Source organism: Cucumis sativus, chromosome 4 (assembly GCF_000004075.3).
Source record: "Cucumis sativus cultivar 9930 chromosome 4, Cucumber_9930_V3, whole genome shotgun sequence".
Classification (NCBI taxonomy): Eukaryota; Viridiplantae; Streptophyta; class Magnoliopsida; order Cucurbitales; family Cucurbitaceae; genus Cucumis; species Cucumis sativus.
The window spans coordinates 4,909,493-4,937,294 of NC_026658.2; the positions used below are offsets into that span (position 1 = coordinate 4,909,493).

Consider the following 27,802-nt stretch of genomic DNA (forward strand, 5'->3'; position numbering starts at 1 on the left):
TTTCATATTTTTAACTAAAAAAGTTCAATCTCAACGATGGAGTCGGAGTTAAATTGTTCAAAAAAAAAAGGATAAAATGTGAGAGTTGAGGTTGAGTTTGAACTCGAGAAAAATAAAATTAAGAATTTTTTAATTTAAAATATAAAAGTAAAAATGTGATTGTTTGGTGGATTTACGTTTTTGTTGTATGAATATATTTGAAAGTTAAGATTAGAGCATTTATTTAAATTTGGAAAAGCTTAAAGGAAAAAAAAATGTATTAATAAAAGAGGAAAAAAATTGGTCCGGTGGCAGTGGCTGGCAGAGCAGCTCGTCGCTGAAGTTGGATCTGAATCTGATCATCCGATGAGTTCGAGATCAGAAAGTGGCGAAGAACATGGAAAAACTTTGATTTTATCTAATTTTATTGCTCAATTGCTTCTTTCAGGTCACTCTTAATCCTTAAACCTAACCTTAATACATCACATACACTCTTATTTCTTCTTCTTTTTCTTCTTCTTCTTCCTCCTCATTTTTGTATCCTCACAATTCAGCAATTTCATCTCTCCCATTCATCTTCTCCACTTCCCTTCTTCTTTCTTTCCATTTATTTTGATCGATCCCTCTAGTCAACCCTTGAACGAATTTCATTTTGAAAATCCCCCCATTCTCTCTTTCTCTCTACTCTACTTTTGGGAGAAACTGCGAGTTTGGGGATCACTTTGATCTACAATTAGGAATTTCACTTCTTATGTTGATGGATTTTTGTGGGTTTTTGAGGAATTTTTAAACTCTTCTCCCAAATCAGAGAAAAAAAATGGTGTTTGGGAAATTTAGGGATATCCTCTCGTCTGTAGCCACTCGGTTGTCGGGCCGCCATTCTTCTACAGATGCATTTAAATCTTCATCGTCGCCTCCTTTGATCGCTTCCCCATCTCCTCTTGTTGCCGGTTTTGTTAGTCCTGCTCTTAAGAACAATCTAAGGCTTTCGTCGTCTCTTCAGGACCTCTCTACTTACCGTAGACTTGATCTTGAAGAAGGTAATCGTGGCGTTGAGAATGCTTCTCCTGATTTTTCACCACTCCAGCGAGAAAATGCCAGCTCTAGTTTCTCAAAGGAGAAGACATTGCCTGGAAGCTCCTTCTGGTGGCTGACCAGGAAGTGGATGCGAACCGTTGTTCTTTTTCTATGTCTGTTGCTGTTTTGTTTTCTAATTTATACGGTTTCTATGTATATTTATTCATATTGGTCGCAAGGAACACCTAGATACTATGTGGTGCTTGACTGTGGAAGTACTGGAACTCGAGCTTTTGTTTATCAAGCAAATGTTAATTATAAGAAAAATGGAGCCCTTCCCATTGCTATCAGGTCATATACAGGACAAAAGAAGAAATTGAAGTCTCAAAGTGGACGGGCTTATGATCGAATGGAAACAGAACCTGGTCTCGATAAGTTGGTTCGTAATATGACTGGTTTGAAGAAAGCTATTAAACCTCTGCTTCAATGGGCTGAGAAGCAGATTCCAAAGCGTGCCCATGAAAGCACCTCGCTTTTCCTTTATGCGACTGCTGGAGTTAGAAAGTTACCACCTGCAGATTCAAAGTGGCTTCTGGACAGTGCCTGGTCTATATTAAAGAGTTCGCGTTTTCTTTGCCAGAGAGAGTGGGTTAAAACCATTTCAGGTACAGAAGAGGCTTACTATGGCTGGATAGCTCTTAACTATCAAAAAGAATTGTTGGGAGCTACACCAAGGGAACCAACATATGGGGCACTCGACTTGGGTGGTTCTTCTTTGCAAGTAACTTTCGAAAGTAAGGAACAAAATGAGTCTAGTTTGAACATTAAAATTGGAAATGTTGATTACCATCTTAATGCCTATTCTCTTACTGGCTATGGTCTAAATGATGCATTTGGGAAATCTGTTGTCCATCTATTAAGAAGGATCCAAGAACCTGAAAAGCTGGATCTGTCTAATGGGAAATTTAAACTAAACCACCCTTGCCTGCACTCTGGCTACAATGAGCAGTATACATGTAACCAGTGTGGGAAATTATTGGACGGAGGAAGTAAGTCTGGGATTTCTCTAAGGCTGATTGGTGCTCCAAACTGGGAAGAATGTTCTGCACTTGCTAAAGTTGCTGTAAATTTTTCTGAATGGTCAAATACAAGCACTGGAGTTGATTGTGATGTACAACCTTGTGCCATAACTAATAACTACCCTCCACCATATGGAAATTTTTACGCCATTTCTGGTTTCTTTGTGGTATTTCGATTCTTCAATCTGACTTCAGAGGCTACACTTGATGATGTATTAGAAAGGGGCCACAAATTTTGTGAGAAACCTTGGGATGATGCTCAGGCTAGTGTTCCTCCACAGCCCTTTATTGAGCAATACTGCTTTAGAGCACCATACATAGTCTCACTCCTTAGAGAGGGGTTGCATATTACTGATAAACAAATCACTATTGGTTCTGGGAGTACAACTTGGACACTTGGGGTTTCATTGTTGGAGGCTGGAAAGGCATTTACAGTTGCAACTAGGCTAGAGCTTCGTGGTTATGAAATTTTTAAAATGAAGATTGATCCTCTAATTCTAATGGTCGTTCTGTTCACATCATTGTTTTTCCTGCTTGCATTATCCTGTGTACGAAGTGCATTACCTAGATTTTTCCGGAGGCCATATCTCCCAATTTTCAGGCATAATGCTGTCTCCACCACATCTGTTCTAAACATTCCATCTCCTTTTCGGTTACAGCGGTGGAGTCCAATGAGTGCTGGTAAGTTTCTACACATGTTACATCTTTAGTTTTTACACTGCAACGCTCTGTTCTGATAATACAGGAATCTTTCTTGTTGAGCTTGTATAACATGAAATAACCTCCCGCATGTGCAATGTGATTCTTGGATCAGAAGGATGTGAAAATTGACTTTTATGAGAGAAACTTTTATGCACGAAGATTTCATCAGCTGAAAAGGTTTTTGGCCTGAATGGCTGAATGCATAGTGTCATAGTTCTATGTTATGGGATCAGTAGGCTACTTATGCTTTGTCAACGTTATAGTGATTTTTTGTTGGTACTTCGCCTTCCTAAATGGGGAAGCTCTCTTTGGATCAATATATCTTCATCTGTTAGTGGGAAAAGTTGAAGGAATTGCGGTTATTTATTAAGGCTTGGTTTTTTGTTTGCCCTATATTCTTTCATTTTTTCCTCAATGAAAGGAATTGTTTCTATAAAAAAAGTCTAGACTTATCTGGTTTCACTTTTTTAAATCCACCGTCTGCTTCATTTTGAAATGTTAGTTTGGTTCAACAACTAGAATATATGCACTTTTGCTTTCCTACTTCAACGATATTATGTCGCTTTTATGCATCCACAGTTGAAATAGCATTTTAATCCCGTGCAAGGCTCTGTATACTAACATAAGTATAGCTTAGCAGTTAAGGTTCCATCGCTTAATGTTTGCTGTTAAATTCTTTATCGTACTCTTGTACAAGTCTCAAAAGATCTTGATGGTAAATGGTTCTTATATATTGTGTGTTTTGTTTAATGTCGAAGTCTTTCGCTGTAACTTTCTTTAGTCTAAAATATGCAAATGTATATTTATATAACACACTACATGACTTATTATAAGGTTTAGCTATCATGGTTTTCTTTTCTATAAGATGGATTCTTCTTTTATGAATACAATGTGAAACCATGGTGTGACAGGTGATGGCAGAGTCAAGATGCCACTGAGTCCAACAGTTCAAGGTTCTCAAGAAAGACCCTTTGGCTTAGGGCATGGCTTTAGCAGTAGCAGTGGCATCCAACTTATGGAGTCGTCATTGCACCGGTCGACGAGTAGTGGGGTTTCGCATAGTTATTCTTCAAATAGCCTTGGCCAAATGCAATTTGACAATAGCAGTGTTGGTTCCTTCTGGACTCCGCGCCGAAGTCAGATGCGCCTTCAAAGTAGACGATCACAATCTCGAGAGGACCTATCTTCGACATTGTCCGAAACACACATGGTGAAGGTTTAGAAGAAACAGACTTCAAAATGTAGAAGATGGAGATTTCAAGAGGACTTTTCTTCCTCTTTGGCTAATGAAAAACACACAGATGGTGAAAGGTGAAAGAAGCAAACTTCAGAAAATTTTGGTAGATTCACTAATTTGACCCCCTCCCCCCTCCCCCCTCCATTGCTTTTCTGACTCTTGAGTAGAAAATATATGGAAGCTTTGCATAGAGATTCATGAATTCAATTTAGGAATTCTTTCTGTATCTGAAGGATCAATTTTTACATGAGAAGTAGATATATATATATATATATTAATATATATGCATATGCATTTAGCCCTCCTCTCGTTCTCTCTTCTCAATCTTCTTTTTAATAGATCTTTTTTTTCCTGCATGAATGGATCTAACAAGTCCAAAATACTTGGGATTAACAAAGACAAGATTTTGTTATGGTTGCTGTGGTTGTTGTGGATTGTCTCCTGCGAGATGATAAATGGTCTCTGTGGTGATCAACATTGATTCCAATAATGTATTTTCAAGTTAACTAATGAAAATTTGAAAACAAAAAGATTCAAGGAAAACATTGTTTCTTCTATTTAGTAGCAAATCTAGAAATTGAATTCTAATTTTATATGTTTATACTATATTTATAAATCACAAAATTGGTTTAAATTTTAAAATTCAAAACCTAGATAAAAATGTTATTATCATAGTTACCATTGTTTAGATTAAGATTTAAATTGAAACATATACTTTGGATGGTTTTTCTCAACTTGAAAACCAATTCAAATAGACTTCCTAATAAAAATAGATGTGCTCTACTTGCAATAAATTTGGAATGTCATCGATAAACACTTTTAAGATGAATGCAAACCTATCTTTTCAGTTTTAGTTTATTTTACATTTGTATTTTGTTTGCTTGTACTTTTGCTTTTTAGTTTGTCTTTTTAGATTACAAAGAGATAAAAGATAAGTGGGGTCATGTTTCACTCAAATCTTATCGTAATCTTATCCTTAAAAAAGAAAGATTCCAATGAGGTAAGTTTATAAGGGTCGTGTGGTCACTCTTGGTTATGGAAGTCAATCTTGAGAGATCATCCATGACTGTTTCTAAGCTTTTGGATTGGATTAAGCTAACTCGAACTCCAACGTGGTCAATCGAGCATGTAACTACCCATGAAATCAGTTAAAGATTAAACACAAGCTTTCAAAGGTCCATGTTGGTAAAGAAGATGTGTGTTTAATAAATTCATTTCTCTTGTAAAAGATCTCAATGAATATGTAATTTTGAGTACTCATTTTCTCACCCCAAATATATCCATCTACCGTCAAAACAGTAATTCAAGAATATCTTTTTTTCAATTGAAGATGAGATTGTTAAAAGTTTTAATCAAATTTCAAAGAAAAAGAAGCAAAAAAGTTTAAAGAAGTTAGTAAATCTTGAATGGATTGATTTTGAAATTAGTTTCCAATCCATTTATTCGGATCAAAACATAAAAATGTTGTTTTCATAATTACTCTTGTTCGGTAAGATTTAAATTTCAAACATATAATTTGGATGGTTTTTTAATTTGAAAACAAATTTCTAACAAACTATTTCTAATAAAAATAGATATGGTCTACTTACAATAAATTTGTATCTTTGTTTTTGTAATGTCATCGAACACACTCCATTAACGTTTTCAAAATTGACATAAAAGTACCCCATGCCATTATAACTATACAATGACGGTTTTTGCATTTGATATATAATGATCACTCATTACCATGCAAAGAATGATTGTTAAAAATCAACATTGTAGGTGTCTTCACAATTAGCGGCGCTGAATCAAAATGTTTGTTTGGTACCAATCAAATCCCAAATATTCAGTTCAAGTTTGGTATGTACACATATGTGATATAAATAATTGATTTTGGATTGACCAAAATTAAACCAAACCAAAAATCTATGGTTTCATTATAAGTTTAATTCGAAACAAACGAAATGAATACTCGTTTGCAATTATTCTAAGTTTCCATAAATTTACACAAAGAATACACAATTTTGATCAAATTCGGGTAAGACTTTATAATTTTGTATATTAAAACTCTAAACATTTAATAAGCGAATTAATTTAAAACTCTAATAAAAATATGAGGATTTTTTAGGAGTAATTTGGATAAATATTCTAAATTTTAAAATAAGCACCCATACAATACAATGCTTCTAATGGTTAATTTACTTACACTTCCTTCTTTATATATGAATACCTATAAATACATTCTATTACTATTAGTATTATTTAAAATTTTAAGAGCGTATATATACTTTTTAAAACCGGCTATAAGCGGTCTGGTCGAAAGTCCGGTTCGGTCTAAAATTACGGTTGAGTTATTAAGATAACTTCCATTTCATAGCTTATTGAGGTCGCTTTCTTTCACGAACAATCCATGAAAACCGTAAGGGACGCGTCGCGGCAGCTTCACGGCGGCGATAATTTCCAGCTCCGGCGATTTCGCGTCCATGACAATGAACCTCGACTCACCGGAGTTTTCATCATGAACGTATGAGACGACATATCCGTCGTCCTCCTCTGCCTCTGTCTCGTCGGAACTTTCCCTTTCCCTCGGCACGAAAAACGGTTCCCCGCCATAGCAACCAGGTCCGAAAATTCTACAAGCGACGATGCAGTCTCGACGTTCTTCCTGAGATATCTCGAGCTTCACCACTCCCGAAATCTTGGGCATCGGATCTCCAACACCGGCGTAAACGAACCTGTGCTTCTTCCCGACGTACGAGGGATGTATCACTCCAAAGTCTAGGTTTCTGGTCGACAATGGCGTCCGCGTTACTATTCCTGTTTTCAGGTCGATTCTGATTTTCTCCACTAAGGCATGAACCAGATCCATCCTCTCTAGTGCGTGTTCTACGGAGAGAATATTTGGCGCCACTATAACCACAGCATCATCTTCATCCCAAGCGTTAATGGCGTGAATTAAGTTCAATCCAGGTACATCGAACCACTTCATCTTTGATTCATCGTTAGCGTATCGAGGAATTAGTCCTACTCTTGAAATTTTCGATGGATCTGATCCCACTGGAGATCCTCCTTCAATTATCATCTGCGTAGGGTTAATTCCAATCTGAATGTCTGTAAATACAGCGTACTTTTTAGTAATTGCAAAATCGTGCAGGAACGACGGTCGATTCATCGAAAGTATCGGCACATCTGAATGTTTGGCTCCGTTTTTGTCGAATCGGAAGTAAGTTAAAAACGGAGGCAAAGGACCGTATCGGAACGCAAATGCCTCACCGGTATCGGAATCGACTTTCGGATGAGCAGTCATACTAAGAGTGAGTTTTCCGTCGAAGTCATGACGGGCGAGAGTTTCAATATCACCGTTTGGAGTTAATCGAATCGGATACGGTAAATCAGACTCACCTAGGGCGTAAAGTCGGTCACCGAAGAAAGCCAGACTAGTGTTTGCAAGACCAATGCCGTTTGCAGGATTATACTGCCCGGTTAATATCCGGCCAACGGCGACGGCGCCTCGTGCGGCAGAGGCAGTGAGGCCATTAAAGCCGGAAAATACGTTGGGGAAAACAGGATGGCCAGCGTCACGCTCCAAAGTATATTTGTAAGTCTTGACATAACGACTACACAGAACGGCACGGCCATCGGAGATTCGAAGAGAGTGAAGCATTCCGTCGCCGTCGAACAAATGGTAGGGACCACGAGGAAGGTACTGAGGATTTGGTCCGTTACGAATGTACGCACCGTTGAGAGATGAAGGCAACGAGCCATAGATGACTTCACACTCCGTCGGTGGTAGCTCATCCACCGGAGCGAAGTTGTCGGCGAGGATGTATCGTGGATCCACTGAGGGACTAACCGGGGGGTTTATGAAGTTATTGATTAAGTCATCGAAGGCGTTGAAGAATCTCGCCGGTAGAGACGGCTGAACTCGTCTGGTAGAAGAGACCCTGGGCATTGGTGGGGAGGGAGGAGATGGTCGGGGCAAGGGCGGGGATGGAGAATCGGCATCTGGTGGAGGGGTATTCTTTTTGACGTTTTGTTCGGTGAGAACAGAGTAGATGGGGGTTGAAATGGGTGGGAGGGAACTGGAAATTGGGGGAGAGAGAATGAGATTTCTGCCGGAGAGGAAAGGGGAAGAAATGGAATCCATTGATGGAAGAAAATGATTGGGAAAGGAAGTGAAATTTCAACTTCTTCAGATAAGAATTGATGATAGTTTGGTCCCTACTCCCTTCTACTTCTTTCAAAGATGATAGAATTTAAAGGATGGGAAGGCTAAAATGGGAACTCTAAAATATGATTCTTTTATTTTATGGTTTGTATTTCTCTATTTCCATCTCATACTTTTTTTTTACCTTTTATGAGTTTGAATAAATATTTTACACATTTTAAATGACATAAAATGTATATGGGCTCATAAAAAAAAATTATAAATTTTCTCACTAACTTTTTTATTTTTTATTCATTGTCACCTTACATCTTTAAAATGTATCACATCTTCCTCTCTTTCTTCCTTCAAAATTATTCTAACTATTTAATTGATTTCAATAAAAATTAACTTTTGGCAGACTAAATTTAAGATTTATTAGAAGTACAAAATCAACAAACTTAACAGATACATCCGTGAAACTTTAATATAGCTTGACTTGATTTATTTTATGTTAAAGTTAACTTTAATATGTATTTATATATTATAGATAAGTTAGGAATTAATCTTCAAAACCGAAAAGCTAATTGTGTAATTATTTTTCATAAAATATAAAATTGAACTTATAGTTTAGGTATATATGTAAACAAATCTCCAATCCGCACATTTCTATTTCTATCTAAAACAAGAATGATATACAGTTTTGTTATGATGTTGACAAAACTCAAGATAATTATAGTCATTGTGGTGTGAAATTTTTTATTCTCTTATTGGACATGTACCAATATTAGCCATTTTTGAAATTTCAAAATAAGTATTTTTTTTTCAAGAATTATAATAGAAAAACTCATTACTATGAAAAAAGCCACTAAAGAACAAAAAAAAAAAAATCATTGCACTAAGAAGATATTTATAAAATCTGAAGAATAAAAAATGGGATCTATTCTAATAAACTTGTTAACTAAAAAAAGAATACACTCTTAAATCTTATGGACGAAATGTATATTTTAGGACTAAAAAGTTAATTTTCTCTTTTATCTTTTTTATTTTTAATCGAGAGGTAGGAAGAAAATAGTGTTTCTCCAAATAAATAACATTAGATATTTTTTATAAGTTTAGAAGCTTTTATTAGACACCTTTAAATTTTGAATATCAAATTAATACAAATAATTTTAACGATTAAACTCGTAATAAAATATGATATTAAAATAATTTGTTTTGTAGTTTTTCTACGTTGGTTTTTGTAGGTTTCAAGATTCCGTTGGTGTGATTTCGACTATCTATATGAAAATTCCTACTTTATATGGTATGAGTTATTATAATATATGTTTGAAGTCTAGAGTATTATAATCTAAATTATAATAGCATGTAGAATAAATATTGGTTATCTTAGATATTGTTTTTTTTATACTATTATTTTTTGTCATACATTTATTTAGGTACATAAAATACTATTTTTGAAAAAGTAATATGGCACCAAAAAAACATATGATAAAAACTTCTTAATATTAAATTAACATAAAGGTGTTTTAAAACTTTTTTTAAAAGTATTTGTATATATAAATTTCTTTTCTTTGTTATATATACTAAAAATGTTTTTATTAAAAAATTTTAAGGTTGATTGATAGTGATCGTAGATTGGTTTATTATGGTCGTCAGAGTTGGTTATCAAAAGTTCGTCGGTGAAGTTGTCAGAGGTGGTGATCGAAGAGTGGTCCACGATGATTACCAAAAGCAGTGTTCATAAGTTGGTAAACAAATTTCTCAATCACTGAAACTAGGAGTGAACATATGGTAGGCCGAAAAACTAAAACGATAAACCAAAACCGACCAAACTGAAATCAATCTGTTGGTCGGGTGAAGGGATAGTGTTGATCGGTTTCAATTTTGTTGTAAAAAAACCGACTTATGGTTGGTCAGTTTGGGTCGGAAGGGTGAGACTCTACTAACCCAACCAAAAAACCCACTTTTATATATATAGTTGAGGTGCCTTTGCAATTAATTTAATTTAATTTTTTTTATTCACTTTCTGAACATTTTAAATTTATTAGTCTTGTTACATTTAATATGTTTAAAAACTCTTCCACGTACCAAAATTTAATAGAAATGGTTTTGTTTTGATAGTATATTTATGGTTTAATTTTTATGTTTTTATTAATTAACTAGAAAAAAAAGTAAGAGAGAAAAGAAAGAGGGTAGAAAGTAAAAGAAAAAAGTATAAAAGAAGAAAGAAAAACTAAGGGATCAACCAACTCACTGAAAGTTGGTTTGATTAGTTTTGTTGCTAATAACTATCAAACATTAAGTCAACAATTTTCATACCAAACTTGTGATTGGTTTGATCGAAAAACTGACTCTCATAGACCATATATCACCCCTACTTAAAACAAATACTCTATAGTAAAAAAGATGTGAATATTGATATGTAATTTAATAATAATTTATGAAAGTCATTTAAGTTTAACGAGTATTTATACTCATATTGTCCAGTAGCCAATGATATTTGTATATTTTATGGATATTAATTATATTGATTATCAAAGACGGTCAATTAAAAATTGATATCAAAGTTAAACTCTTTTCAATTTATAGATACATATATCAACAAATATAGCTAACATGTGTCAATGAATATCTTTTATACTTTAACCTTTCTTTCATGTATAGAAATGCATTAAATAACAAATACTCTATCTATAATTTTGAAATGGTGTATAAATGTGTAATGTAAAATTCCGATACGATTTTCAAAAAATAACAACCATATATATTTATATTTAAGTCGTGCACGCATCATAAATGCATCATTAATTAATCCATAAATTAAAATTTAATTATTCACTACCAACTTTTTACGTATTTAATATGTTTAAATGTTTAATTGATAATTAACACACTTTTTACCTATTTAATTTGTTTTCTTTACCTTAAAATCCTTCTTTAAATAAATTAGAATAATTTAAAGATAATAATTGAGTTGGATTCGAATATTATAAACTCAACTCATTTGGGTTCGATTTATAAATATTATTTCAATTCTAATAATTATTTAGTAAAATGATAAATTCAACCCAAGTCTATTACTAAAATAGGTAAAAAATATAAATATGGAAATAGTTAAAATATAAAATATAAAAAATATATTTTTTTAAAAGAAGAAAATATATGAATGAAAAAAAGTCAAAATATTAATTATATGGATGTATATGTGTGTGGTCTTGTTTAATTATTCCCAACAGATGATTGTAAGTTGAAAAATTTTATGTGCCCATTTTTGGAATCTTGCTTAACTTTTGTCTATACCCATTTTATGCAAATTAATAATTATGAGAGTTATAGGTTATATTAGAAATATATAATATATATTATATGGGGTGGAGATTAATTCAAATATATATTAATGAGTGGATGCATGAGGTTATTAATAGCTAAACTAATTAAATGAGTTAATTTAGGGTTATAGTTTTTATTTTTCAAGGAGAAACCAATTGTCTAATTATTTGAAGAGAAAATTAATTTTGGGTGTACCTAGTAGTAGTAGAGAGTATTGGTATATTCACATGTTAATTTCTAAAACATATATATCTAATAATGATTTATTTTCAAATATAAAATTAGGGTTAGAAATTGAGTATTCCCACTCTCAATTTGCACCCACACGAAACGCATGCCATACACACCATACAAGTATGAATTCAATTGATTGGGATTTTCATGTCATTAGGTGTTTTGAATTTTGTGGGTACTCCATTACTATATTTTTAAATTAAACTTACATTTTACGAAAATAAAAAAATTATTTTTCAAATATCAAAAGATGAACTAAAATATTTATAAAATATCATCCTCTATCATCTATGATGGAGTGTGATAGATTACGATTTTATGTGTATCTCTTATCTGTGTCTAGTTTATCTTAGTCTCTTCCCGTTGTTGAATAGGAAATTTTGAAATTATTGATGAAAAATACAAATAATTAAATTTAGGATTAATTGAGAAAAAAAATTGAAAATATAAATTGGTTATTTCTAACGATGTAACATGTTTTTATTATGATCGTTGGATCAAGTTAATTATTTTGGTTCAATCCTCATTTGTAAAAGGAGAATTTTTTTTTGTCTAGAAGGTCTATGGAGAATTCTCCAAGAGCTACAAGACTCTTTAACTCCTGAAGTCGACCGTCCTTGAAGATTGAAGATTGAAGCTTCTTTGAAAATATAAGTTTTTTTATTCTAAAACTCTATTTTAAAAAACATCATGTGTTCTGCATCCTCAAATCAAGCGTAGATGTTCAATCGAGAGATAATCAAATGATTAAATTCTAGAAGTTGAAGCTAACTCCACAAATCAAATTTTTCTGAAAATCTCGTACAAGGAGTGGTCTATTACAAATAAATTATAACATTTTGATATATTTTTAAAAAATTCAATTTTTTTTATCATTTAAGATAATTTTCCATAAAAACATGACGTATTTTAAGGTGTGACTCATCAAACATGGCAAATACAAAATAGGTATGAAGAAATATACTCTTTGAATTTTATTTTATGTAAAAAGAGAAAAAACAAAACAACAATTCCCAAATTAAACAATTTTAATTTAGTATCTCAATTTCACATTGGTGAAAGTTGCAAAGTCCTTTTCTTGTGGCTATAAAAATATAATTATAACAATTAATATAAATTAAACGAGCAATATTTTTGTAAAATAAATAAATAATTATAACAACAACAACAATAATTTTATAATAATACACTATTTTTAAGTCCGTACCCTCTAATTCCCTCCCCTTGCTATATATATATACACACACACAACACAATCTCACATTTAATAATGATTTTGTTTGAAATTTATAATTTTCTCTCCCTCAATTTTTACATTTGTAGAGCAATTCAAGTAAAAAAATTTATACTTCCAACTTATTAGTATACTAACGTATATGTCAATTGAATTAGTCTTTTCTTGACTTTTTATTTATGTATGGTGATTCTTATTTTTCTTCTCATTTTTCTCGAAAAAACAAGTTTATGGAAAGAATTTTTCAAAATAAATATTCAAGATCTATTCATTTTATATAAAAAAATTGAGAGTACTTTTTGTTATATAGTTGTTAAACTATGATTAGATTTTTAATAAAGTGAATAACAATACAATAGAATTAAAATAGTATTAATAAACTTTAATTTTAATTTTAAAAAATTAAGAAAAATTAATTTAAATGACTATATTTAAATACTTTAGAATTTTAAAATATTTTGTCACCTAAGACGGTGAATTAATCTTACCCTCCTTAATTTTCAAGATCAATAGAGAAAATTATTATTTTTTATTTTGAATTGAAAGTAATATCTAATTTCATTTCTATCTTGATTATTATTATCTTCTTTCAAATTGTCCAAGCTTACGATCAAATCTAAGTCTATAAGGTGTTGAAAAAAGGAAAATTGCAATGGGTAACCATTTCAACAATAATAATTAAAGATATAGCAAAATTTTAAAAAAATTGCAAATATAGCAAACTATCACTGATAGACTTGTATCGCTGATAGATTTCGCATGATCTATCAGTGATAGACCAATATTTGCAACATAGTCTATCGGTGATAGACTTATATCATTGATAGAATTTGACAAATTTTGTTATATTTGCAAATTTTTTAAAATGTTGCTATATACTTAATTAGTTTGAATCTAATTGCTAAAATTTGTAACTATTTCTTGAAAAAAAAGTGTGGGAGAATGTGTGTTTCAAAATGAGAATGTTACTGTCTTAGAGTTTGGACTAACCAGATGAGTTGATAAATATATATCAATTAAAAAATAATTGAACTACACTTGGTTTGGCACTTTGAAATCTCAAATGCTAAGAACAATATTACGTTGTCAAGATTATATGCAAACAGAGACGCGTGCCAAAGAAAAGGTTGATAAATAGACTCATTCGTCAACAAAAAATAGTAATTAATCTTTCAAGGAGAGTCTTGATCTTACTTCTTATGCGGTTTGCTAAATTATACACTTACTTGGGGTTGTCATCGTATTGATATGAAGATCACTAACTCAGATTGGCTAGTAGAAGCGTGTCAAATGATCAAGTCCACGATGAATCCACGTAAAATTGCATGTAGATGAGATATGAACTCTAACAAGGACCTCAGAATTTCACTTCATCAAAGAATACTTGGCTGGAGGAGTGGAAGTTAGTAAAGTGAAAAATTGTCATCTCTGAACCCACAATGGACCCGTGACTAAAACCTCAAATTCAAATTCATCAGTTATTAACTTTTTATACAAAGGATCCATTACTAACGATTCTTCAAATCTAAGAATTGTCTTGCAATCAACCTTATTATAGCCTACGGAAAATTGAATTTGATAACAAGATTCCTTTAATATTTATAATACACTTTTTTCACAATTTCATTTGATGACAGTAATGAGTTCTTTATCCAAAATTAAAAATGTTATAATCAAGTTTATTTGATTGATTATTGATTAATTACAAGAAAATAACATAGTTTAATTGCTATTGTATACGTTAGCGACTAAGATAGTGGTCGAATCTCTCACTCCTACATGCTCAAAGTGTAAAAAAAAATGTAATTATTACTTGGATATTATGATATACTCAACTTTAACCACATATATTTCAGTTTTTTTAAAAAAGAAATCACTTATATTTGGATATTAAGATATTAATTAATAATTACTACTTAAGATTTTTATTTAATTTTGTTTTCTTTTGAAAGATAGTATTTGGAAGAAGTTGATGGTTAGGTCCTTTGACATTATTTTCTGAAAACGGAAATAGAAAGAATATGATAATATGAAAAATAGTTTGTTAAAAGAAAGTAAAAGACAGAGACCATAAAAATAAGAGGTGGAGCCAAGTGAGAAAGAGAGAGATAATTTGATTGGACCATTAAAATTGAAATTGACCAAAATGCAAAATATCTCAACTTCAAAAATGTTGGAGCCATACAAAATGATAATTGTAATAAGATATGATATCAACATCATTCTTATGGACCACACATAACAAAATATAAACCATATACACATACATATATCTACGATTTGAAAGATAGACTTAAACAGAAATTACTAACCATCGAAAATATTTTACAAAATATAATAAAATTTTAGATTCTATCGATAAAATTTGACAAAGTTCAGATCGGTTGATGTGGTGGCATGTCGTTCAACAATGCGTGGGCAACAAATTGTTGCATCGACACATGGATAGCCTCATTTTGCAGATTTGGCAATGCATGGACTTCAAATGGGGCAAATGACTGCAACTAGAGGAGGGTTTCGTGCAGTGCCCATGCGACTGAAGGGGGATAATCGCCAGAGTGGTATGAAGGGGGTGGAATTGATCCTTCTTGGCGACTGCAACCCTTGCATCCACGTCGCCGCCGACAGTGGTTGACATTAAATACATTGATGACTCTTTCCAAAAGATACTTGAAAAGTGATAACATGAGCATACAAAAATGCTATTCAATTGAAAAATGCACCCTCATATAACTGGTTTAATATGACTTAAAAGAAAAAGTTGGATTCAACCTGTAATATAGTCACCTGTCTAATATTTAATATCCTGCAATTCTTTTCTTGCCTTGTGAGACTAACAAATGTGTGTGCAAATTGATTTCAACACCCGTGGATATAACATAAATAAATAATAAATACACTCAGAAGTCCAAACCATCCAAGGATTGAAGTGAAATTACATTCAATATATCAAACACTGTATATCTTTCTTTCCCAAGCAGTTGAAATCCATTCTTACAACACTGAAAACAGCAATCCATTTCCAACAATTTCATATGTATCGCTGTTTCATTTGAGATTCTAACATATGAATATGGACTAGAAAGAATCTTGATTTGAAGAAGATGTTATATCGTGCAAACTGGAATAGATGCAAAGATCTTATTCTTCTCTTCAAATTCAAACTGACCTTGAAACCTTGAGTATGAGAACTTGAAGAAGCTGCAAGAGAGAGAGAGAGAGAGAGCTTTCCTTTTCAATGAGAGATGATAATCTTGAAGTTCTACAAGGCATGGATTCCTTGCTTATATTTTATTGTTTGGAATTATAAACTCACGTCTACATTTGCTATGTGAAATTTGTTGTCACAAAAAAGTTTTTGCCAACTCCATGTGTTAACATAAAAAAAAAAATTAGTTTAGTTATAGGATACACAATTACTTCTATAAATCACAAACCCACGTGTATATAAATCAGTTTATATAACTCATTCCACTAAATGATCCAAAACATAAGCTACACAAAAGCAAGCTACATGCACCCAGAAATAATTTTAAAACTTCGGAATATAACTTCTCAACTACTTAATAACACTTTTATTTAAGAACTTATTGAGTCATTTTTCCATACAGGCCTAGTAGAGTCGTTACAGTTTTGTTCCCCACTCTCCCTTGAATTTAGACAGATTGTTGAGGTTTATAAGATACTGAATTTGTTTCATGCATACTAAGAAAAGTTTGATCCAGCGATCATGATCGTGCAATGAAAAGAAAGGGAACAGAAATTAAGCAGAATAAAAAAGAAACCATCAGGAAAGATAACAACAAAAGAACAGAGATTACAAGACCTAGTTGTGAAGCTTGACTGCATCCAGATTTCTTCTTCCTTCAGGGCCGTTCGAGTACCATGATGATGTATAATCTCCATAAATAACTTCGCGATATCTAAGGGGGGAGGACTCACTAACAAGTTCTGCAGCAGGGGATATTTTTACTGTCTTCGGCGGATCATGAAAAGCAGAAATCGAGAGTCTTGCCCTGCTAGAATTTGTAATCACCCTATGTTCCGCACTCTTGCACTTCCCATTAGTTAGAATCTGCATGCAATAATGTGCTATTGAAGTCCCTATTTGACTTGATTATACAAAAAAAAATAATAAGTTACAAGAGAAACGAAGCAGCTCCTCACACATGAAACAAGATAGCCAAAAAAAATTTATCACTGAAGCAAAAAGGTCACACATTAGTTATACAAATCAAAATGCTGGTGTTGATCAATAGAAGTTATAGACACGCGTGAATGATTAAGCCATACAAATGTTTACAAGCAAAGTCTCTCTTAAATGGTTTAACAGGTAACTTTCTCTCTCACTTCAGGTCTTTATTTTGTAATGAACTAAAAATTGTGAGTTACCATTCCATAAATGTCAAATTTTGAGATTCCTACTGCTACTTGAAATATTTTCCTCATCTAATTGGGACTGTAAATCAAGTTTTTAGCTTTCATATATTTTCTTGTTTGCCATAGGTCCAATGTCCATAGCCCTTTTACAGCATATCCTTAGCATGTGTGACAGCATTTCAAACACTTCTATGGTATGGGAACCTAAGAGGCACATTTAAACTAATGCATTCATTGTCCTAAAAATAATAATAAATAACCTAGCTTCTGCCTTTGAAACAGCCTGTCAACCACCTGCTTTCTCCATCTAGGGTCCTTTACAGAGATCCCAAACGTCAGATATGATTGAAAGTTCTAAGTTCTAATTCAACTTAAATTAATGCAGAATAGACTCCCTGCAGACTGTTTGTCAATGAAAAATAAAATTGATCATTAAGCCCAGCAACTTGATTATCTTGCTCCATCGTGAGATATGCAATAGTCATGCTACACATCAACATCATTGTTTTACATGAAGTTAAATGTTTAGCTACTATTGGAACAGGATGTTCCCCATTAGCCTATTTCTAAGCAAACGATGCTCAAGCCATTAGACCAAACAAGTGGTACAAGCCAGATCCTTAACTAAGTGGAGGAGTGCAACCCCTGTACCACAATACATGACGAGAATACTAATCACTAGAGGTATAATTTAAGGACTTGATCTGTGACAAGTACTTTCCTGAAACTACAAGAGATGAGGAGATAACTAAGACTGAGTCGTAAAAGCACGACAGACCTCTAGTAGGACAAACATTTTGCCAGAAATAGTTAAGAAAATATTTTAGAAGTAGTCCACAGAAAATAAGAAGTACAAAAGAACTCCGATAAGATTAAAGGGCCACTGACCAATCAGTGCCAAATACATTATACAGCCTCTCTCCAATCTACTCTACTCAGGAGAATAAGTACTCTGGTCAAGAATCGATCTTGCAAGGAGCAGGGATCTTCTTGTCAAAAGAGAGTTCCAACCAACCTTTTGCTCCAGTCAATGGCAACATCAAGCCAAAAGGCTCCAAACCCAGGAACCGCAGCAGCGGAAAACAACCCTAGCATCCTACTTGTGGCCGACAAGGTTTATTCAAGATATGGTAAGCAAGGGAACTGCCAAGGTCTGTACGGCTTTTCATCCATAGAACCAAGCATGTCCTCCTAAACAATCAGCGTCAATTTGACGGCTGTCTAATGGCTTTTCGAATACAGGAAGATTGTATCAGAAAAGAGAATTAGTACCCAAGGACTTTTGGCATGCAAGGATCAGATTTTCCTTAAAACTCAAGAACACAGTTGTACACCCTATAGAATAGATCCTGTTCAAGTAAGGTTGATCAAATTACGTCTAAGAAATTAACTCCTCAAAGAGCTTGTGATATTCAAAATTTTCCTAGCAGAACATTCCGAAATATCGTTAAACTGCCCCATCTCCTTCTCTTTACTTAATCTAATTACAGTGTTTCGACGTGAAGAGAAAATCAAGTTTAAAGAGATAAAGACACTCCTATACCTAATAACTGAACTGACCTCCACCATAGACACAAGTGCAGAGAATTTAGACGATTACCTCACCATCATCTTATGTTGAGCTATAAGTTATTTTTCTTCCTTATGAATGGTCTATTATTGCCCCCACAAACATTGATCTTGTTCCAGAGGTAGAAGCTTGAAATTGATGGCGTTATGGTGTAGGAACCCAATTGATCAAACATAAAATTAGAAGCAGATTTAGTAAAGAAAATGATAATTTTTCCATTGTTAAGAATCCACGTTGGAAAATCAAGTGACTTCACAATGTTTATAATATACATGGTTATTCCTCTCCTAAGCAATTGGTTTGAGATAAACCCATGTCACCTAATATCAACCAAGCCTTTTCTATCAAATATTTAGTCCAAATATTAGCCTCCCCATATCTCCAAGTTCTCTCAAATTGTAACTGTATAATCTGACAAACTATCTAAATAACGAAAACTAAAAGTATCGGTCCCAGCCTCTAAGAGTCCTAGCGGTTTCTTAGATCCTTACTCTCTGTATAAAGTAGTGCGAATCGTGTAGTTTTGTCAAAGAGAGGAGGGGGAAAAAATAGGTATGAGCACTGCATAATCTAACCTCAGTTTGGTCAGCTAAAATGACGACAATGGCATCAGGAGACAGAGGATGAGCAGTAACCCAATCACCTTGCCCACTGAGAACCTGAAGGCCGCTAACATCATCTTGTATGAGCAAAGTGATGGCACCAATGTCGGAGTGAGATTGCAGACCAAGCGTCAAGTCAGGCTGAGGACATGGAGGGTAATAACTAACAGTAATATTCTGATAAAAACCTTCTTCCGCACCCATACCAGTAATGGCATCCTCCATCCACGACGAAGGCAGGCCAATAGTTTCAGAGATAAGGGCTAAGAGACGCTGAGAAAGCAATTTCATACAATCGCTGTACTGTGCCATAAGCTCCCTGTAATGGGAAGGAAAATGAGGCCAATTAGAAGGATTACGGCGTGAAAGCGGAAGCGTATGGTGATCGAAGTAATCTCTCCAATCAAGCACTGAAGATTGTGAGCGGACATGTTGATCGAGGAGCATTTGTGTGCCATAACCCTCGGAAGCGAAGGAATTAGGATCGCAAGCGTAAGCGAGCTTATCGGAGACGGGGTAATCTCTGAAAAAAGACAGAGCCGCAGCTCTCATCTGGTTCAGCAATGATACGGGAATTCCATGGTTGATGACTTGAAAAGCCCCCCATTCGGTGGATTCTCGACCAATGGCGGCTAGAACAGCTGGTCTGTGGGACGGATCGAATCCGAAAAGGTCGATCACTGGAATTGAAAGGTGGGTGGAGTTGTTAGGGTGGGAGGGACGGTGGTGCGGGGGCTGGATGTATTGGGGCGGAACCTGAGAGGGATGTGTTTCGGCTAACTTTTGGACTCTGGTTAGTGGTTGGGATGATTGTAAGGCCATGGCGGATGAAGTTCACATCTCAGAAATGGAGTTTCAAGATTCTTATAATAAAGACATAGAATGAAATTGGGTTTTGACTACGTGAGTAGTACTACTTTTACCACATTTCTTCCCTTGGGGACGGATCATTATGATTTAAATACTTGTGTTTACAAAAATGTTGTTAGTTAAAATCCAATGGGCTCTTTAGGGGAGGGCGAGCGCCCGTAGATTATTGTCACCTCGACTGCCCCTCACGTTCCTTAGGTTTGACCAACTCATTTCATAGAATCCACAGTTAATCAAATGGTAATATGTTAACACGTTGAATAACATAACTCGACAAATAACTATACATTTGCTTTACATCAATTTCTATAAAGAAAGAAAAGAGAAGAGGTATGTGTTCAAATCATCCATCCCTTCAGTTTTATTTACAAATAACTTCAAGAAAAGAAAATTCTCAAAATTAAAAATAAAATAAACGGTAAACGATTAGGTGTGATGAAGAAGGAAATCTCCATTTGGTGGGCTTCCTTATCTTCCTCCTCTCTCGTTTCTTTCTATATATAAAACCTTCCATCCTTCATCTTTCTCTCTTCAACTCAATTCCTTAAAGCTATGTCTTCCACCACCATTTTCTCACCTTCTTCTCCATCCTCTTCCCCTCTCACTCGCTTCTCATTCTCTCACAAGCCCTCTTTACCTCTCGATCACATCCATTTCCCCTCCCATTCCTCCAATTTCAACAACAACAACTCCCTTCTTCTCAGGAAAAATCTCAGAACCATGGCTGTTTCTATCGAGAAGGAAACCCCCATCGCCGAACGCCCCGATTCCTTCCTTACTGCATACGACAAAGCCACTGGAGGAATCTCTTCCGGTTCTTCTTCTGTCAGGGCTCGCTTCGAGAAGATGATTAGGGATGCTCAGGACAGTGTTTGCGACGCCATTGAGAAAGCCGATGGTGCTGGTAACTTTAAGGAGGATGTTTGGTCTAGACCTGGTGGTGGTGGCGGTATCAGTAGGGTTCTTCAAGATGGTGCTGTTTGGGAGAAGGCTGGCGTTAATGTCTCCGTTGTCTATGGAATTATGCCTCCTGATGCTTACAGAGCTGCCAAAGCTTCTGCTGCTCATCAGAAGCCTGGTGAAATTCCATTCTTTGCCGCCGGGATTAGCTCAGTTCGTAATTTCTCCTCTTCTTCTTTTCTTTTTCTTTTGCTCCGTCATTTGCAATTTTGCTGTACGAATTATACGAAAGAAACTGTATATTTCTTCAAATTTTGTGTTCCTAATTAATCGGTCCACATCCATGGAGTTTATGAGTTTCAAGATGAAATGTGCACTAATTCGTTTTATTACCGTTGTTCCATAAGCTAGCCTTAAAATGGTGTATTTTCTGATTCTTTTGTAGGTTTTACATCCTAAGAACCCCTTTGCACCTACTTTGCATTTCAACTATCGATATTTCGAGACTGATGCTCCCAAAGGTACAAATATTTACGTGTCTTATTTTCAGCTATGCTAGCATTCTCACTTATGTTTCCTCAGCATTGAACTTGTTTAGTGGTGGAGAGTTAGATGAAAGCTAATATGTAAAATATCAAGTTGGAAGCTTTTTCTCCTTGGATAAGAAAGAGCGATGATGAGTGTCATAATAAGATGGGCATGCTCTAACAGAAGAAAAAATTGAACTTGGAATAAAAAATACAATTTTCTATCCTTCATGTATATGAGTTGAGTTGAACAGTTTACTTTTTTCTTTTCTTTTCTTCTATTAAATCATTTTTACTTATGGTCGACTGAATTGAATAGATTCCTCCATTGGCTTTGTAATTTCATAGTTCTGCAGATTTATCATTTATGTCCTTGACTTTCTTGACTTACTGGTTAAGGGCATAAAAATGAGGAATATTGCAATCCATACCCAACATTCTATACCTTCATCAATGTTTTTATTGGCACTAATTTGATGTGTTAAACTACCTAAACAATTCATAATTCGAAAAGGTAACTTTTCATTTATTCTTCATTTTCTTGTTCCACAGATGCCCCGGGTGCACCTAGGCAATGGTGGTTTGGTGGTGGGACCGATTTAACTCCTTCCTACATCTTTGAGGAAGACGTCAAGCATTTCCATTCGGTAAAGATCCTTTTTTCGATGGATTTTTCATTTGCAAAGCTACACATTTTTGTCTCGTCTGTAGCTGTGGGTTATTATTGTTCTTACACATGTCTGCGGGTTATTATCGTTCTTACACATGTCAGTATTTGACCGTCTTACTTACTGGCATTTGTGTTGATCTACTTTGATACATGACCCTTTTTGTTTGCTATTTCCTCTACTTTTTATTTTTATTTTTAATAATTAGTTGTGTTTGCCTACTTTCCTTCTCTGTCTTTCACAATGTGGTTCATATATGAGAATTGTGGATCCGCCAAATCTTTTAAGGAAATGGTTCGTTAGAGCTCTTTGTATTTTTTCCAAAGCTTTCAGTAGGGAATGGATTTTACTCAGATTGAATGGCTATGCTTTCTAGTTTTCGTTTTCTTCAACATTCTTTTCTTTCTCAAGTACAGTATGGTTTCTTCATTAAGTATTGTATTATTATGTTGAACCCCATATCACCTTGAGCACATCTCATATTTTGCTCCCATTAACACATTTTGCATTTTGACTAAAGCTCTTTTACTGGATTAACGTGCTCTACTTCATCAGCTTTTTTTGAGCAACTTCAATATCTGTTAATCTTATTTGCTCACCTTTACAATAACTGCTGCTTATTTAGGAACAAAAAAAAGCCTGTGACAAATTTGATCCATCCTTCTATCCTCGATTCAAAAAATGGTGCGATGATTACTTCTATATCAAGGTATTTTATCATTCTTATACTTTTGATCACGTTCACAGTGCAGCTGACCTGTAGGATAAAGGGTTTAGGATTCTCATGATTATTGTAAGTATACTTGCATTTCTACATGTGAAGATTAGTACTTTGTAAGATGTAAATACTACCAGCCATCTTAAGGACATTTTATTTGTGGATTCATCTCTTTTTATTATTTGGCTTATGACCAGCTATCAAATCTCCCACCCACCTCTGTAGTCTTCTTTTTACACACCGTCTAGAATCTCCCTTTTTGTGCCCATATGGTCGCTTTTCATTTGATTGTCTGGAGACTGAACATTTTATCTATAGTTATGGGATTATTGGTATTCTTTCAAGAAACCAAAGCACCAAACCATTTGTAAGTTACGAATTTTATATATTCGGAGTCCCATTGCAGCACCGAAACGAAAGGCGAGGTCTTGGAGGAATATTTTTTGACGATCTAAATGACTATGATCAGGAGATGCTTCTATCATTTGCCACTGGTAATCACTCCACAATGTGAAATGCATCCATGCTTGCCTAACTTCTTACTCTCTCCACCATTGCTCTCGAGTTCATTCTACAATGACATGCAATTTTGTTGCCTGTATTTCAGAGTGCGCCAATTCTGTTATTCCTGCCTACATACCCATCATAGAGAGAAGAAAGGATACCCCATTTACTGAACAGCACAAAGCATGGCAACAACTTCGCAGAGGCCGCTACGTCGAATTCAACTTGGTATGCATTCTAGGAACAAATTGTGGAATAACAAGCAGTAAAAGTTTTCCTGCCAAGTTTTTGACCCGACATCTGAAAAAACTGTTTGCTCGAACGACAGGTTTACGATCGTGGTACTACATTTGGACTGAAAACAGGAGGTCGGATTGAAAGTATTTTGGTATCACTCCCTCTAACAGCGAGATGGGAATATGACCATGTAAGATCTTCTTGGATGACATAAATTAGTTGAGGAAATTAAATATATATGTTCTGAATTCATTGCTTATATATGCAGAAACCTGAAGAGGGAAGTGAAGAATGGAAATTATTGGATGCATGCATCAACCCAAGAGAATGGATCTAATATTTCCATTGCTTTGGTCAGAGTAAGTACTAAAGTTTAGGTTCAGATGAGCAATATGAGTTCTTGAAGAGGACTCCTTATGCGGCTTATTTGCTCACTCCCTCCTCATTCTTTCCTGATTTTGCTTGTGTATGTTTGTTGGCTGTAGCTTTCATAATTGTGTAATTGAAATGTAGCACTTACTGATTAGCTTGTTCTTATGTTTTTAATAAAATAAATGTCTAATTGTATTGTTAAAATAAATATATTATCCTTAGGAATGTCAGAAAACAGAAATTTTCCATTTTAGATTGAGTTTATCTTTTGGGATTAAAGTAGAGCAAGGCTATGTTGTAATTGTAATGGGATGATAATAATATATAATCAAACCTTTTGGAATTATTCGAAAATGTATCTTTTGTTTACACTCATGTTCAGCAATAGTGGTTGAAGTAGAAGTAGGGATTTTAGAAAAAAAGGAACTTCTATAAATCATTTTATGACGACCAAATTACTAAGTAAAGGCCTTAGTTGGCAATTCATTTGTTATTTGTTTTCTTTTTTTCTTTGAAAATTAATTTTAACAAACTAGTGTGTTTGTAACTTACTCTTTGTGTTCTTTAAACAAAATTCTTGTTTTTAAAATTAGAAAGGGAAATTGAAAATGAATAAAAGAAAAGCTTTTGAAAAAAATACATTTTGTCTTCTAAAAACAAAAAGCAAAAACTGCTATCAAACATACATGAATTTTGTTTTACAGAAACAAAAATTTAAAATAATTATCAAATATAGTCTAAATATTTCATTTTGACATAACAGAAGTCTTCATTATAAGGGCAAATTTGGAATTTCCATAGATGAATAAATTAATTAATTTTTAAAATTTTAAAATACTATGAGCTTGTTTTCGTAATCATTTTGTTTTTTTGTTTTTAAAAATGCAAATTAGTTTCTTTCATTCCCCCCTTAATTTTGGTTAAAAATTAAAAGGAAGAGGATAAAGAGCATAAAGAATATACACACCTATTATATATTCTCTGCCTTCCCACCTCGTTACCTTGGAGTTTTAATTCTCATCTCTTTATCTCACATACATTTAATCATTTAAGTTAATCATAAATCATACATTTATTCTCTGGGTGAAACGAAAATTAATTTTAAATGATTAAAAATATGTTTCAAAATTTGATTTTGAATCCTGATTTTAGAGTCATTATCATCATGGTCGAGTCATTTTCGACAAATTTAGAATCAAATTCCCACGAAGGAGAAGCAGCTGGCAGCAGAGAGAACAAAAAGGCATTGGACGACAAAATGGGGCACAGAGCATTCATCACTACATACAAACATTACCGTTCATATAATGATATAAGCACTTAGCCATAAAAATATGGCAAAGACAAAAGCCACCAAAATGTTCATTTAACTCCACAAGAATAACAAAAAGGTAAAGCCCCCCAAAAAAAACAGTATTCACCAAAGTTACAGTTAACAACTACTCCAAATTTGGTCATTTTTTTGTATCTTCCGAGTCTGGCCAGTTAAGAAATTTGTATCCTTTAAGAGAAGGTGGAAGAAAGCTTTGTGTTGCTGATGGATTATCCGGAGTGTAAATATATCCCTTCCCATATCCAATTTCCTTCATCAACTTTGTTGGAGCATTCCTCAAATGTAGAGGCACACCCTCATTCTGTCCAACAGATTCCCTCACTACCTTCTCTGCAGCTCCCATTGCTCGATACACCGCAATCGACTTCGGTGCGAGTGCTAAATACGCGACACATTGAGCTAGAATGACATTGCACTCAGGCATGCCTATGAAGTGGCAAGCTTGATAGCAAGAAACAGCTTGATTGAGAGCTAATGGGTCAGCTAACCCGACGTCTTCGCTTGCAAACCTTACAAGTCTCCTAGCTATATATAATGGCTGTTCTCCACCTTCCAACATTCTTGCTAGCCAGTAAATTGAAGCATCAGCATCACATCCTCTCATGGATTTATGAAGTGCACTTATGAGATTGTAGTGTTCTTCCCCTGCTTTATCATAAGCAATATGCTTACATTGAAGTGCCTCCTTTACATCATCAAGAGTAACAACAGCTACAGACGATTCGAAGTTGGTAGTATTCTCATCGGGGTCTTCTACATTGCGATCGTCAATTTGGACGGAGTTGGTTCGAGCTGCAGCAGTGATAGCAGAGATCTCCAAAGCATTCAAAGCAGTCCTAGCATCGCCATCACAATTAGCCGCTATGAAATCAATAGCATCCTCCCCAATTTGAACACCCATGGAAATAGTTCGAGCTAATCCCTTATCAGAATCATCCACAGCTCGTTTCAAAATCAAAGTAACATGGTGGGGTTTCAAGGGGTTAAGAGTAAGAACTCTAGATCTGGACAACAATGGAGTGATCAAATGGAAAGAAGGATTCTCTGTAGTAGCACCCAAGAAGATGATGCTTCCATCTTCAATGACAGGCAAAAAGGAATCCTGTTGGGATTTGTTGAACCTGTGAACCTCATCCAAAAACAAAACAGTCCTCTTATTATTCTTGATTCTAATTTTTCTAGCTTCCTCAACAGCATCCCTAACGTCCTTGACGCCGGAAGTAACAGCAGACAAAGACACAAATCGAAAAGACTGAGAGAAAGAAGAAGTAGAACCAACAATAGCTTTGGCAATGGAGGTCTTACCTGTACCAGGTGGACCCCAAAGGACAATCGAAGGCAACCGATTGCAATCCAGAGAAGAACGAAGGATAGAATTCTTCGCTAGTAGATGATCTTGGCCAACCACATCATCGATGGTTCGAGGTCGCATCCGCTCCGACAAAGGCTCATCCGGGGGGGTTGGAGTTTCGGACGTTTGGAAGGGGTAGGGTTATCGTCGAAGGGGGGGTGTTTGGGGGCGGAGGGGGAGGTGGGCGGGCTGGAAATGGAAGAAGCGGTCGAGTTTGGGCTGGAGATTAGGATTAGAAGAAATGGGGAGATTAGGCTTGGGGGAAGGAGAAGAGGATTTATGATTGAGAATCCATTCAGTGGCTTTGAGAGTGGACTTTCCGCCGGTGGCTGCTAAGGCTTGAGCGGCCAGTTCGTCGGGAAAACCCATGTTTACAAGTTGCTCCATTTCTTCCCCCATTGAAATCGAAATCAAATCGTTCTTCTTCCTCTTCTTCTTGTTGTTGTTGTTGTTGGAAGCTGGCGATGATGAAACCGGTGATCTCTCTCTCTCTCTCGCTCTATTGGAATAGAAAAATGAAAAAAGAGGAAATGAATATTTCTACTATCAAACCTTTATTCCTCATCTCTCACTGCCCTACTTCTTTTCCTTTTCTTTTCCTTTTTCTTAATGCATTAAATAATTATCAATTATACCTTTAATTTTGGAATGTGTGTTTGTTTGTTTGTATACAAATTCGAAATTTTAGGTTATATACAAAATTTATTCTTTCAAAAATACATATATTTATTAATAGAACTCTAAATTTCTGCCCTTTCAATTTTGTTGCATGAATTCCCGACTTCAAAAATTAAAAAAGTAGACATAAATTTTGGAAGTTTATGTTCAA

General features: G+C 34.6%; 5 protein-coding genes across 8 annotated transcripts; 2 read left to right on the top strand and 3 right to left on the bottom strand.

The window, feature by feature from the left end:
- Window positions 1-231: 231 nt before the first annotated feature.
- Window positions 232-4,319, top strand: LOC101219987 (probable apyrase 7). The gene is made up of 2 exons (XM_004147722.3): window positions 232-2,756; window positions 3,689-4,319. Exons 1-2 carry the CDS (start codon window positions 797-799, stop codon window positions 3,997-3,999), a joined length of 2,271 nt encoding a protein of 756 aa, XP_004147770.1. The 5' UTR covers window positions 232-796; the 3' UTR covers window positions 4,000-4,319.
- Window positions 4,320-6,104: 1,785 nt separating this feature from the next.
- On the bottom strand, window positions 6,105-8,243 carry LOC101220226 (probable carotenoid cleavage dioxygenase 4, chloroplastic). The gene has a single exon (XM_004147723.3). It carries the CDS (start codon window positions 8,141-8,143, stop codon window positions 6,368-6,370), a length of 1,776 nt encoding a protein of 591 aa, XP_004147771.1. The 5' UTR covers window positions 8,144-8,243; the 3' UTR covers window positions 6,105-6,367.
- A 7,551-nt stretch (window positions 8,244-15,794) lies between these two features.
- Window positions 15,795-20,435, bottom strand: LOC101209302 (probable 2-oxoglutarate-dependent dioxygenase ANS). 4 transcript variants are annotated; one of them, XM_011654944.2, is made up of 3 exons: window positions 19,467-20,429; window positions 16,768-17,016; window positions 15,795-16,142 (listed from the first exon to the last, which is right to left on the bottom strand). In XM_011654944.2, exons 1-2 carry the CDS (start codon window positions 20,313-20,315, stop codon window positions 16,768-16,770), a joined length of 1,098 nt encoding a protein of 365 aa, XP_011653246.1. In that variant the 5' UTR covers window positions 20,316-20,429; the 3' UTR covers window positions 15,795-16,142. The 4 variants fall into 4 exon arrangements, with proteins under 4 accessions (XP_011653246.1, XP_004147727.1, XP_031739813.1 ...); XM_004147679.3 differs by lacking the exon at window positions 15,795-16,142 and having other exon boundaries at window positions 16,488-17,016; XM_031883953.1 differs by lacking the exon at window positions 15,795-16,142 and having other exon boundaries at window positions 16,874-17,053; window positions 19,467-20,434.
- A 377-nt stretch (window positions 20,436-20,812) lies between these two features.
- On the top strand, window positions 20,813-24,643 carry LOC101209548 (oxygen-dependent coproporphyrinogen-III oxidase, chloroplastic). Its single transcript, XM_004147680.3, has 8 exons — window positions 20,813-21,476; window positions 21,709-21,784; window positions 22,343-22,437; window positions 23,084-23,167; window positions 23,583-23,670; window positions 23,784-23,908; window positions 24,009-24,107; window positions 24,186-24,643. Exons 1-8 carry the CDS (start codon window positions 20,916-20,918, stop codon window positions 24,252-24,254), a joined length of 1,197 nt encoding a protein of 398 aa, XP_004147728.1. The 5' UTR covers window positions 20,813-20,915; the 3' UTR covers window positions 24,255-24,643.
- Window positions 24,644-25,535: 892 nt separating this feature from the next.
- Window positions 25,536-27,530, bottom strand: LOC101220463 (ATPase WRNIP1). Its single transcript, XM_031884833.1, is given in 1 exon segment — window positions 25,536-27,530. A coding segment is annotated over 1 exon segment (1,629 nt). The 5' UTR covers window positions 27,373-27,530; the 3' UTR covers window positions 25,536-25,743.
- Window positions 27,531-27,802: the final 272 nt, after the last annotated feature.

What these genes read in the sequence shown, in the direction of transcription:
- LOC101209302 (XM_011654944.2), bottom strand. Translation starts at nt 20,315, where the DNA reads ATGGCCTTACAATCATCCCAACCACTAACCAGAGTCCAAAAGTTAGCC. An exon ending in TTTTAGCTGACCAAACTGAG is followed by an intron (nt 17,017 to 19,466) that starts GTTAGATTATGC and finishes TATTGCATGCAG; the next exon opens with ATTCTAACTAATGGGAAGTG.
- LOC101209548 (XM_004147680.3), top strand. Translation starts at nt 20,916, where the DNA reads ATGTCTTCCACCACCATTTTCTCACCTTCTTCTCCATCCTCTTCCCCT. An exon ending in TTGCCGCCGGGATTAGCTCA is followed by an intron (nt 21,477 to 21,708) that starts GTTCGTAATTTC and finishes ATTCTTTTGTAG; the next exon opens with GTTTTACATCCTAAGAACCC. An exon ending in CGAGATGGGAATATGACCAT is followed by an intron (nt 24,108 to 24,185) that starts GTAAGATCTTCT and finishes TTATATATGCAG; the next exon opens with AAACCTGAAGAGGGAAGTGA.
- LOC101219987 (XM_004147722.3), top strand. Translation starts at nt 797, where the DNA reads ATGGTGTTTGGGAAATTTAGGGATATCCTCTCGTCTGTAGCCACTCGG. An exon ending in GTGGAGTCCAATGAGTGCTG is followed by an intron (nt 2,757 to 3,688) that starts GTAAGTTTCTAC and finishes ATGGTGTGACAG; the next exon opens with GTGATGGCAGAGTCAAGATG.
- LOC101220226 (XM_004147723.3), bottom strand. Translation starts at nt 8,143, where the DNA reads ATGGATTCCATTTCTTCCCCTTTCCTCTCCGGCAGAAATCTCATTCTC.